General features: G+C 39.9%; 1 protein-coding gene across 3 annotated transcripts in view; it reads left to right on the forward strand.

The window, feature by feature from the left end:
* The window catches only part of col18a1a (collagen type XVIII alpha 1 chain a), a 110194-nt gene that overhangs the window by 63553 nt on the left and 33311 nt on the right, over window positions 1–13330 (forward strand). For all 3 annotated transcript variants that reach the window (XM_017691549.2, XM_017691548.2, XM_017691547.2), the window contains 3 exons: window positions 5105–5646; window positions 8796–8879; window positions 11708–11755. In XM_017691549.2, coding sequence (XP_017547038.2) covers window positions 5105–5646; window positions 8796–8879; window positions 11708–11755 — 674 coding nt within the window. The remainder of the gene's footprint in view (window positions 1–5104; window positions 5647–8795; window positions 8880–11707; window positions 11756–13330) is intronic.

The raw sequence follows: 13330 nt of genomic DNA on the forward strand, positions 1-13330 counted from the left end.
AATAATTTTGGTTAGTTAACCACTATTTTTTCAGATTGTTGGAGTATTACACTCAAATTAACAACACACTCCTACAGGTGTTAGTTTGAATATACAGATATGCCAAAAATTAAACATTTTACGATCAGATTCGACAGAGTGCAACTTAGTGAATACATGCCAATGTTATTTTATAAGCTTAGGCATTTGGTTAGTGGAAAGAGTTAAATAAAGAATACTTCTCTTTGCCAAACAATTAGACATCTGAGGTCAGATATTATCATGGATACCTTACCAACAACCTCAGAAAATGAAATGTTATTACTGATAATGAAAGACTGATTGGAGTCTAATGCCAACATCTCAGTATCGTCCAAAAACAGCAAGTTCCCTTTACGCTTCCCGAAGCAAAGAAAGCACAATCGTCCTTTGTTCTGTTCCACGTTTAATCTTCTTAGAAAGATCTTAAAAAGTCAGCAACCGATGCTTTGACTGTTTGATCATCCTTCTATGCTCAGTCCTGTTATTTTGTGTAAACCTTCCACTTTGTTAATGTGATATTTAGCATTTTTAATTTCACTAGATATTTTATAACAGAGTTTGCAATGTCAGCATGTCAGTTTTGGAGGAAGACGGAGTAATACATGCATAGGTTTCAGCAACATGGAAAAAGGTCACAAGAGGTTTCAAGAGCCCCTGAGCTAATGCTTTGACTTGTGATCTAGCATAACCGGCTGCCTGGCAACAAGGACAACCCTTCCAAAACCTTCCACTCTCTTCTCTTAGCCGCCAAAATCAAAGGGAAGCTAATGGGTGCTCAGATTACACCTCCATAATACAATGTTCATTCAAAGAGAGCTCTGCTACCTACAGCTGTGTGGATGTGCTTACTCAGTCCATCTTCCTACCAACAAATTGATTGTAAACAGAATGACATGGCCTTTGTTTCTGTCGGTTCAAAGAGACTGAGATAGAGGGCACAGAGAGCCAAACAGGCTCATTCAGAGTCATAGGTTTTCTCTGCCTCACTGACTGCACTGACTAATTTAGCTGTCAGAGATTATCGACAAGAGAGAAGCCTGTGTGCATGAATAGACCATCTAATTAAAGTGCTAATTTTTAACTCGTGATGCTGTTACACTTGTACATGGTTAACAGATTACTGCTTTGCATTTATCTCAGTTTGCTTAATGACTTTCAGCTGTGCATCTTTTTAACTAGGTAAATGATTCTGAGCATAGCGACATGGGAGGGGGAGGCATACCTTTAGAAAGCTCATTAACTTAATCTCTGGCTCAGTTCAGCATACTAAGCGAAGACGATCTAATTTCAGTTACTAGCAATAATTACCTGAAGGCTTGTTGTTTTTCTGGAGTGAGTGGCTAATGTCAGATGCTGCCACATCACGTTACTTCAGGAATTCTGTTCCTGTCCCTATGCTCTTGCCATTTTAAGTGAAACTGACCAAGAACATGTGTCCATCATAAGAGCTGAAGTGCTAACATTAGAGCCTGCAAGAATGTGCGTTTTTCCCACAACTTACATACCAGCGTTTTAGCCTGCTGTTGGAATGCTGCGTGCTGGTAATAGGGCAGAGATTTGTGCATTAAGGCTGGCAGGGTGCTTCAAGGCATCAGATGACCACATCATACGGAGAATTAAAGCAATGAAAGAACTTGCCTTTTGCAAAAAAGCTTGACTCTGTTTTTGAGATGAGCACGCATTCCTGTTCATTACCATATCTGTCTTTTTAATCAGCCTGATCTTCTTCTCAGCTGCCTGCTGAGTATGGAGCCTGTTGCATGGATGATATGCAAATGAAATAACAGTCAAATCCTGCAAATTTTTAAGTGAAAAATACCAGAAGTCTTTACTAGAGTTATTACTGTCAAATGTCTGGCTTTGTGCTCATCCTCTAGAACATCCCCATCTTGCCTCAAGGGCCTCTCTGAGCCAGACATTATTCCTACAAACATCTGGATTCTGTCAAAATTTATCGTCTTTTGTCTGAAAGGTAATAGTCAAGGACTCAGGGTGCCCTAAGGTGATTTTTGTAGATCTTTGCTTAGCTAGCAACTGGTAGGGGGTTCCTCATAGTCCCTTACAGAGCGACAGAGCTGTACATATGGCTCACTCCACAGGTGCTAAGTTTCCAGTTCCGCTCTTCACCCAGCAGCACCTGGTCATGATCAGGATGCAAAGCCCCAAGTGATTGTTCTCTTCTAGTTTATCATTATCCTGTCAGATCCTGACATCAGTTTGGTTAAGCTTGCCCTCCCTGCACACTTTTCAACGAAACTCATGCCAGGGGTTTAAACGGTACACCTCTTGCCACACTTCTTGCAAGCTGCGATGCTTATGTTGATGTGACAGTGGTCTTTCAGCGGTTCTGTTTTATCTCATAATGGGCTGCACAGACCACAGGCATCGCCTCACCCTCATGGTCAAGCTTGTATGTTTTGACTTGGAACAAGACCACCATCTGCAGCTCTTAATGAACTTAGAGAACCCCAGAGGACTTTGATCTGTGTTTGATAAATAAGACCATGTGCTCATAAGCTAAACTGAGTAGTGTTTAGTAGCTAGCTCATTGTTCAAAACAGTAATTTTTTCAGTGTGAAGGATGCCTGAACTGTTTCACACTGACATCACTCTCATTCTCTTACTGAATCACAGGAAACTTAAAGCGATTGTTTAGCCAAATAATGTACACGGTGTTCCCCTTTCACCCCAAATATAGTCAATCATCTCAGACATGTCCTTTAGTTCTGTGCGGGATCTACGAGGCTAATATAGTGGAGAAGTAATAGCTGTCATTTAGCATTGTTCCAAATCATCACACATTACTATTCAGACAGATTTGCTAATGTGGTTTCTGACACCGTATGTCATACCGCTATCTATTAAAATGAACAAAAGAGCTTAGCATAGCTAAAAGTTTTAGCAGACATATCATGAAGCCTGAATTTTGTTTGTAATTTTGTCTGATTTTGTCATTTAAAAAGATACATAAAGAATCTATATGAGAGTAGTTGAAGTGGCTGTTAGCTTCTATAATTTGTTAGCTACATTCTATTATTTGTTAGCTACATTAGCCTTGTAGCTCCAGTGAAAAACTAAAGAAGTAAATGTCACCTAGCATATCTTGGTTGATGCAAACCGAATACCTACATTTACTCTTGCTCTTATGTTTTTATTTTTGCTTAAATCATAACTTTAATGACTGCATTTAAGTGTTATTTGAATACAAGTAATAGTGTATTGCCCCTAAACTGGAAGGGCTTTTGTTTTGCCACAGTTAACACATAGCCTTTTGCTCAATTGCTACTTCTGAAACTCACTGTTAACTGGCCTTTTGGGACACTGAGGATGAGGAAGAGAGAGCCTCACATCAGCCTCAGACCTCTATGTGGTCCTGTCAGAATTTTAGCCAAGTAAGCTTGTTGTTTTTATCATGCCTTAATAGATGATGCTGCTTCAGTAGAGCGTGTGTCTATCAATGACATCTGTTGTCATTTTCTCAGACGCCAGCTAAACTAATGAATGTGTGAATGGGATCATTAGATAAATTTCTTGAGACATTGTTTTATGATAGTTTTGAGAGGCTTTTGGTCTAAAATCCAAAGCCCATCCATGGCACAGAGATATATTGCAGGAGTTATAAGGCAAAATAAACCCCAAAGTAACCGCCCCTCCCAGATCTTTTCAGATTATATTGACATTACACATAAAAACGTAGAAGACTTGTGTGGGTTCACTGGTAACTTGGATAGTAAATAAAAAGTCTCTGTTTGTATAGTAGACATTGTGAACCTGGTTCCTATCTAAGCTTCTCTGCAATAAACCATTTCCCACCAAATCACTCTGTATGACTGCTTACATCTGTTTACATTGAATTATGCAGAAGCATTGAAAATAATGCTTTGCCACAAGCAAGATGAGCAGTTCTGTTGCCATTACGATGTATATTTATCTGTGCTGCAACCATGACAGGTGAGTTCTGTACAACACAACACAGAAAATTGACACAGACATTTTGAACTTTCGACCTTGATTTTCAAGTTAATAATGTGTGCCTGTGTTCATTTTCAAAACTTGATCTGTAAAAATCAGACTTGGTGTAAATAGGCTTTACGGCTAGTTGATACAAAAAAAAGTCAGTTTTAGGCAGTATCAAGTTTGTGACAAACATCTGGAGCAAAATTCTCCCTCTTCTTTAGACAGAAAGTTTGTATTTTGGGGTCTTCCTATTCACTGGGGGTTTGTGCTTTAAGACATTACAATATTATTTTAGTAGCTCTGTCTCAGGGCCTTGAGAGATGTTTTTCTCTGTCTGCATTGCAAAGGTCAAATGGCATGTTTTGATAAGGGGTCCTGCTATTTTAGAGCAGTCTGTGCCGGCGGACTGGCTTTATTTTACCTCTCTCTTGAGGTGACCTACACTGAATCCTCTTAGGGGAAATAAAAGCTGAAAGCTGCTCTGTAATAAAACAGGAGAATTCGCTGACATCAGTGTTGTTGGGTGAAAGTCATTTCCTTTTAAGGCAAAGCGTTGTTTTCCCAGAAGGTTCCAACTTTTTTCTCTCATTTGGTTGGTGTACAAAGTATATATTGTACTGGACTAGTGCTTGTATTATATTAAAAGCAAGGGCATATTCTAAGAAACTTTGTCTCTTGTGTAGTATCTGCACAGTTAGCTCACAATCTTAATTGTCCTATATTATGACGCATACCACTGTAGCCTTTATGAGGAGAGGCTTTTGTGTTTTCTGTTCTCATGTGAAGTCTTGTTCTTAAAGAAACCCCAAATGACCTTGTTTCTCTAAACAAACTGACAATGTCAAAAACATTTTCTCCAAAAAATGCTACAATTTCTAATAATGAGTGAATACTGTCCCTTTGGGTATTATGCAAAACCATTCTAACTGGTGGTTCCAGTTTCATTCATTCTTGGTGATGTTAGCCTTTGGAATGCAATGTTTCCCCATCATCCTAATAACATGCTTTTCTAACTGCGTTCCTTCCCGGCAGCCCAAATGTTACCTTCACGTCTTTCCCTTCCCTTTACCCTCATATCTTTCCTTGTGTCATATATCTATTTAACTGAGTCCTTCTCCTTCCACAGAAGAGAGTGGAGTGTCACTTCTGCAGCTGATTGGTGAACCTCTACCTGATGGCATTGACAAGATGTACGGACCTGATAACAACCCTGGCTATGTATTCAGCCCAAATTCCAACACTGGTCAGCTGGCCCTTGCACACTTGCCCAACCCTTTCTTCCGTGACTTTTCACTTCTCTTCAACCTGATGCCCGTCTCCACCAAAGCAGGCGTCATCTTCTCCATCACCGACTCTTCCCAGAAGATCATGTATGTCGGGGTGAAACTGTCAGCCGTGAAGGCAGGAAAGCAGAACATCATGCTCTTCTACACAGAGCCAGATTCTCAGACCTCCTATGAGGCAGCCAGCTTCAGTGTGCCTGCCATGCTTAACTCCTGGACCCGCTTCTCCATCAGTGTGCTGGACGACCAGGTGTCCCTCTATTTCAAATGTGACTCTGACCCCCAGGTGCTCCGCTTTGAACGCTCCCCAGATGAGATGGAGCTAGAATCAGGAGCTGGGATCTTTGTGGGGCAAGCTGGAGGAGCTGATCCTGACAAGTTTCTGGTATGTGTACCCTTTAGTAGTGCCTCCTCCCAATTCTAGCAGGGTAGACTGAGTAGAGCTGTTATAGTGAAGTGTAACTGTTGCTGGTAATTAAAGTTTTGTTTTCAAGAAAGCAGACGGTTTGTTCTAGCCGAGGCAAGCATGCGAAACAAACGGAAACCACTGCGCTGTCATGATTCTTGGTTGATTTGATTGTTTAAATTGGCCTCCTTTACATACTGTAGGCCATGCAGGTCAGGTCATCACCGGAATTTATGGAAGCAGAGGAGTTAATTGCACTTTCAAAACCACAGGGAAGTAATTAGCTCCTTCAGGCTCTTCATGTCTCAATCTTGTGTTTGGCCCTGAGAACTTAAAAATCACTGAAAAAAGTGACTCAATGAATTATCTTAATTTGAATTATTTCCAAGTGAATAATATTGATTTTACATATACTGCTGGGCAAAAGTCAGAGACCACCCTGCCTTTATTTTGTTTCCAGTCAAAACAGACATTAAGTAAAAATTATTCATTATTTTAGAATAAAAACATGTATGTAACAGCAAATTATACATAATACGCAACAACTAAATATAACAACAAATGGTCAGTATTTAGTGTGTCTTCCTTTCATCTTTATTACAGCTTCCATTTTTTTTCAGGAGACTAGCTTTCAGTTTTTTAAGGAAATCTACAGGGACATTTCTGCACACATCCAAAGTTCAGTCTTAGAAAGTTGATTTAGCATTTTCTGTTTCTCACAATCCAAGTAATTCCAAATACATTCAGTGATGTTGAGCTTTGGAGTGGTCAATCCATTGTTCTGAGAACATCAGCTGCTTCTTTGTTTCATGTGCCTGTTTCCTTTTCTTAGTGAAGGCTTCTTTCAGACTCGTAGTGTTGAGTTGTCTTCTCACAGTAGAAGGAGGGACAGAAACACCTGTGGATTTTTTCAGATCTGAAGCAGCTTGATTTTCTTAAAGATGAAAGCATTAAGTGCTGTTTATCTGATGGGGACAGTTTTATTGGTTTACTTGGTCTTGCAGGGTTGTTAGGAGACAAGGAGGAGGTTAGGAGGTTGTTTTCTCTATAATTTTTTATAATTTTTGGAACTCCAGTTTTGGAAAGTCCTGTTTATTCATTCATATTTTCTTTGACTTTCTTATTCTCCTCAGAAGGTCTCCTTGCCTCCTGAAAAATGAATAACCTATTGGCTACTTTGACAGAGTAGTTGCTGACTTTGCCTAGTACAGTATGAATTTCTCAGTAATTACTACTAAACTCATAAATTCATGTAGTCATGTAGTTATGATGGTGAGGAATGAAGTATGGTTTCAAATATGGATCCTTGAGTGCATAAGGTGTTCATATATCTATTTAATGTGATTTTTCTCCAGAGTCAGCGCGCATTTGTCCAAGCCACTAATACGTCAGGAGATCTGTAGAACATTGTCGGGAAGTTCTGTTCATGAAAAAGTCCAGCATGCTATGAATATATCTCAAAAATATTGCTTCAGATCATGTAATTCAATACAGTCCTGAAAAGGGGAGATGCAGAACACCATAAGCTGTTCGTTTTGAGTACTTGCGCTCTACTCTACTCTAAATACAGCACCAGAGGGGCCAGCCTCCAAATGGCCTGCTTTAGATTTGAAAAAGTTCTGATTGACCTTCTTGATCTGTGAACAAGAACAACAGCAGTCTTTCAGTCAGATTGATTCTTTGCAAGCTGCAGTGGTTTCCTGATCTGTGGAAATATGTGACAGTGTCTTTTCCCCTGTAAGGTAGATTTTACAGCAAAAGCACAGCACTTAGTGATTAGTCATTTTTCCTAGTAAACTGCTATAAATTCAGGTTTACTGTCCCATTGCATAAGTTGTCATTCAAGTCGCTGCATCTTGAGTTTCCATTTGTCCGCATTGTTTATAAATGTAAGAGGAACAATGCAAGGTATGAAAATCTATTTCTTAATACTAGACTTTTGCACAGAAAAATCACCAGGGTTGAACCGACTCTTTCACAAAAATGAATCAACATGAACTATGTGATTGAATATATGTAGATATACATTGCATTTCCTCAGATTATGGGCAGTCTGGGTCTTTGTTTTTCAAACTAGCTGCTTACATGCTTGCAATTATGACAATCATGGACTTGCATTTTCATGGAGGTAAGACTAGAACTAATACTTTGTTTGCAGCAAGCACTGAGCACGAAAATGCCCTTTCAGTCAGACAGCTGGACCACACTGAGTCTGGATGGTTATCTCCCTACTACCTATTAGCCATGGCAGCACTGTCCTCCTGTCTGCCCATAACCATAGTGAGGCGACTGGCCTGGCGGGAATGCTCAGCTTTCTGTGTAGGATGGTGCTTTGACAATAGGCATTCAGGAGCAGATGGATGGGATGCGCCCCTGTATGACTCCTCTGATCTCACCATGTTTCATGTGGTCTAAGGAGGCCTTGTAGAGTGATGTCAGTAATGGCTCCATAAGTAGTCGACCGTCATAATTACAGGCTTCATTAGGCCGGATATGATTACTGTACTCTTGCTCTCATTAGAGCTGTGTGTTAATCGGCAGATCTGTGGCTTCGTATGAACTGGGCTGAGATCGGAGCTGTAAGGGGTTCTCACCGGGGGTCAGGGTGCGCAACAAAGGCTCAATTAAGGCATCATAAAGCCCCCTTTGATTGCATTCCCAGGCTAAACCTTTGACCTAAAGCCTGGGCATTCAGTGTGGGAGAAAAGTCCTGTTGGTTTTTGAAGATAAGTTCCTGTTAGTGTCAACCCGTCCTTGCCCTCGTTTGGAGAAGGTTTTAATGAGACAATGGTGAAGTGGCTGTCTGTGCGTGTTGGGCTTATGGGGCTTTAATGGGCTGTGTCATGTTCTTCAGGAGATGCTAGCTTGAATGGCATCACAGTTAGGGAAGTAATTGTGATGAGGTCCATGAAGGGGAATCCACCGCAGGGAGAAAATGGGAGCTATGCTTTTGAAGTATGAAACATCAGACACATGTTATTGACTGATTATGATGCCTTGTGGCCTCACACTCTGGAGTTTGTGAGGAAAGCAGGGAGAATTCAGCACTAATACATACTGGTACATGTGATGTCACACCTGATAGTTCAAAAAGCACCTGCTCACCTGTTTGCGTGTGTGCATTCCAGGGTGTTATTGGAGATCTGAAGGTTGTGGGAGACCCTCGTGCAGCGGTACGGCACTGTGAAGAGGATGAGGATGACTCAGATGCAGTAAGTTCAATAGCACCTCTAGCATCAGCAAGAAAGACCCGTAATCACACTATCACTCACTCTTTATGGCATTCTTACGCCCAGTTACAGCTCCATCATGCACTCAAATAGAGCTCAGTAGAGACTCTGTGAGAGACTCGATGTGTGTCTGGAAAAGCAGCCCTACACATCATGTCTTCATGAAGCTACTTAAACTCAACTTGGATGTCTTATTTGAAGTGTTGGACATTTTGGATCTATACAGTATAGATAATCAGGGGTGAAAGTGATCAGGTTTTACTGAAAGAACACTTGTTTCTCTTTTTTAGGGGTTGGAGGGAGTTGCATCATCAAAATATACCATACGACTTTTTCAAATAGTGCATGTCCTAAACTCAAAATATATAGAAGATAGATGAGTTTTTATGTTAAAGTTATAATGAATGCTTAACTATTTATTCTTAGCCGCTTTACTTTTCTTTACATCTAGGATCTACATTTAGGATCTCTGACATCTTTTACTAAAACTGAAAGAACAAAAAAAAACGCTTAAACTCTACATGTCAGCAGTGGCAATCTTAATTGATTAGTGCAAATAAATGAGTTATTTTTCCTACATAAAGTTGGAAAGAGTACGAACGTTTACTGAGAACAGTATGAACGTATATTTTGAAAAACATAGCTGAATTCTATAGCCATTTTCTACAAGTTAAACAAAGAACACAATATAAAGCATCACCTAGAGTTTATTGTAACTTTCACTGATGCTACCAACCAAGGTTTTCATCAAGGCAGAAAAAGGACTTATATTTTTAGACATAAATGCAGCGTAAATGGCAGACATTTGTAGGCTAGTTAGCTCAGTATCAGTCATTATTTCCCCTTTGGGTTGCAGTGGCTAGTGTGGGAATTTATCATGCTTAAAATTGGCTTACAAATTTTCAACAAACAAATGAATTGTCAAAACAGACTGCTTCAGAATCAATTACCGTGGAGACTGAGTAGCCTGACCCTACTGCACCACAACTTTCCATTGGCTGAATGGGCTGTAAGCTGGACATGACATGCATTCAGCTCTGATTTGTTCATGCACATTCCTTAGAAGCAGTGCAGTTTTCCCTATAAAAACAACTGCCTAGAAATCTAGTATTTTATAATGACCGTAATATATTTTACAATCATAAAACATTATAGAACTATTGTACATATCTTCAGTGTAAAACCTCCATCCTTATAAAAGAGCCATCAGCTACACCTACTGAAGTTTACAGTTTCAGTTAACCTGTCACATCTGTTCAGTACAAACAAGAGTGATAGGCCTGACATTTCAGGTCAGTGTAATATTAATGTGGATTTGGGAAGTATTGTAGAACGAAAGAAAGTGAATTAAAAAATATCCAAATGTGCTCTTCCAGCAGTTTTATCAGGGTTTACATTCTGCAAGGCCTGTCTTTTAAGGGGAAGAAACATATATATATCAGCCCTGTGGCTGGCAGTATGTGGAATTTATGCATATATTTTAAAAGAATGCTTTGCCTCCAGCAGAATCTCCATGGACTGAACCCTTAAAACTGGCCAAGATCTATGGTCTATACAGAGTTGAGCAAAATACTGAAAAAGTAATGATGGCTAAATACTGAATGAATATTCATAAATGTATTCAATAACATATTCAGAATACATGTTAAGCACATGATCTTTTTTCCTAAATTCACACTGTTCCCCATTGTTAATATTGTCAGCTTTATGTAATTATTCTGTTAATATGTTTTATGAAACATCTGCCTACCATTTGAATAAGGTTTTGAAATCCTCGTTTATGTCTCTGCATCACCTGATTCAGTCCTCTGTTGCTCCCACAATCCTACGAGTCCACTGTAACACTGATGCTAAGGTTATCACTCACAAACATGTCCCCTACTGAAGAGATTATCCGTTTGATCATTCCTTTAAAGAGCTTAGTAATGTTGAAATAAATAACTGGATCGTCACAGTGATTTATCAGTCCACTCAGGCTCTAGCAGAAACTTTAGGGTTTGCAAAGAAGCCATAGATAGATAGATAGATAGATAGATAGATAGATAGATAGATAGATAGATAGACAGACAGACAGACAGACAGACAGACAGACAGACAGACAGACAGACAGTCAGTCAGACAGACAGACAGACAGACACTTCATTGATCCCGAAGGAAATCCAGCTATTTGTTGAGCCATGTGTTGAGTTCCTCTTCAGAGTTTGTCCAAGAAGCATGTTTGTTACACACTGTACACAGGCTGTAATAAATTAATAAGAACTGCTTTCTATTAAGTTAGTGGGTAAGTGTTCTTAAAATATTGGGCGGCACGGTGGCGTGGTGGGTAGCGCTGTCGCCTCACAGCAAGGAGGGCCTGGGTTTGATTCCCCGGCCGGGCGACCGGGGTCCTCTCTGTGTGGAGTTTGCATGTGCTCCCCGTGTCTGCGTGGGTTTCCTCCGGGTTCTCCGGTTTCCTCCCACAGTCCAAAAAGACATGCAGTCAGGCCAATTGTGTAAAATGATCCAATTGTAAGTCGCTCTGGATAAGAGCGTCAGCCTAATGTAAAGTAATATTCTCTTAAAAATTGCTATATCGGGAACACTGCCTTTTCAGAATTTTATGTGGACTGAATACAGATGTGTAATATCTACATTTTGAATTTGTACGTATTTAAAATGCTTGTGTTATGTTACATCCTAAATCTGGGACTGTAGATTTCAAGATAACACTGATTAAATGCTTGCATTTCATTGTGAAAAAGATGAAGAAATGTAGTTAATTTCAGTCTCTCTCTCTCTCTCTCCCTCTCTCTCTCTCTCCTCACCTACAGGCCTCTGGTGATTATGGAAGTGGTTACGAAGGCACTCACACAGTCTCGGTATTGTTTTTCATTTTCATTCATTTTCCTTTGACCACTCCTTTGTATTTGTAACCCTGCGACCCCAGTCCCTCTCAGTCAACCTCTACATATTCTCTCCACTCAAAACATCATCAGACAGCACAGCGTCCTGAGATTCTGGGCTATTTCCAGAGCGTGTGTGCTGTGTGAGTTTTGGCAGGGTTGTCAGCTGTACAGACTCTTATCTTCAGGGAGCGGGAGGGCAAGGGGGCTATTCCGGCCCTTGGGGGGGCTATTCCGGCCCTGGAGGGCCAGAGTCGAGCATGATTTGCTGATTTCCCTGCACTTACTGATGAGTTGAATCAGGTGTGTTTGAAACTCACAGGAAACTCACTAAACTGTGCTGCCCCTGTTCTGGAAGGAATCCCAGTCTAACACTCTGTCATCCTTCTCAGATATTAAACGCATTCAGACTGAGATACTACACCATATGTGGTTTGAAATGAACCCTCAGCCCCTGATACTCATGGCTTCTGTCTGAACACGCCAGGCCCAATTACAGAGGATAGGAAAACCAGGTGGTTCCTTATTACTGAAGACAACAGTCCTCTGCTTCAGCATCTGCTTTGTGTATTTTTTTCTTTTTTTTTACTAGACTGGTTTCTCCATCAGTGTAAAAGCACAGTATGTTCAGAAAAGTGGAGGTTTGGCTCGTGCTGAATTGAGCAGGTCTAAGAGGTTCCAACCGCTCTGACTGTGAAGCCTTATAATGGGGGAGGGGGCTTTCCTTTTCACAAGGGAGCATTGATCAAGAATTTTTTTGGCCAATTTTGATTTCTTAACAGCCAAATTGACTGATGACAATTTTTAATTTACATTTTCAAAATCTTGTTTGCTCTGAAGCTTACACTGCATGGGGTAAAATAACACATAAAACACACGAGCACATTTCCAGTACTTTATACTGACCAAACATACCGTATGAACAACATTATTTGTTCTTTAATGGGCCAAACTGGCATTTTAAAATTTTCAGTTTTAGTTGCCTCTTTAAATAACAAAAGTATCAAAAAATCAAAAGTAAGAGGAACTGGCTATTCAGGTCAGTGAAAATAAGTTACACATCCTTTACAGAGAGCACACTTCTGCACATTTTAATATTTTAATGCACATTTATAGTTTATATACTTAGTTGAACAAAAAAAAATGTGGCCTGTGCAGATGTCATATGCTATGTTTTATTTTTATGTATGTAACATGTTTTTTTTTTATCAAATATGTTAAATTCAGCAAAGCAATAGAAGTTGTTCTGTATTTAAGTTTACTGTAGATGAAGTGTGCATTTCACTTAGAACACCAGCCAAATATGTACTGGAGTGTCCAAACTTTTACATACAACTATATTTATTAGTGTTATATAAATCAACTTTAAAAGCTCTCAACAGCTGGTACCGAATACAGAGACAGTGGATTCATTCTTTTCCAATTAGCTTTCTACATATGACGAGTCTGAGCAAGCTCCTGAAGGAACGGGAGAAGGTGTTGTATTTATAAATGGCACAGAGCAAACTTTCCATTGTCTTCCACTGGAATTAGTTCCTGATTAATGGCCTC

The sequence above is a fragment of the Pygocentrus nattereri genome, chromosome 6 (genome assembly GCF_015220715.1).
Source record: "Pygocentrus nattereri isolate fPygNat1 chromosome 6, fPygNat1.pri, whole genome shotgun sequence".
Lineage (NCBI taxonomy): Eukaryota > Metazoa > Chordata > Actinopteri > Characiformes > Serrasalmidae > Pygocentrus > Pygocentrus nattereri.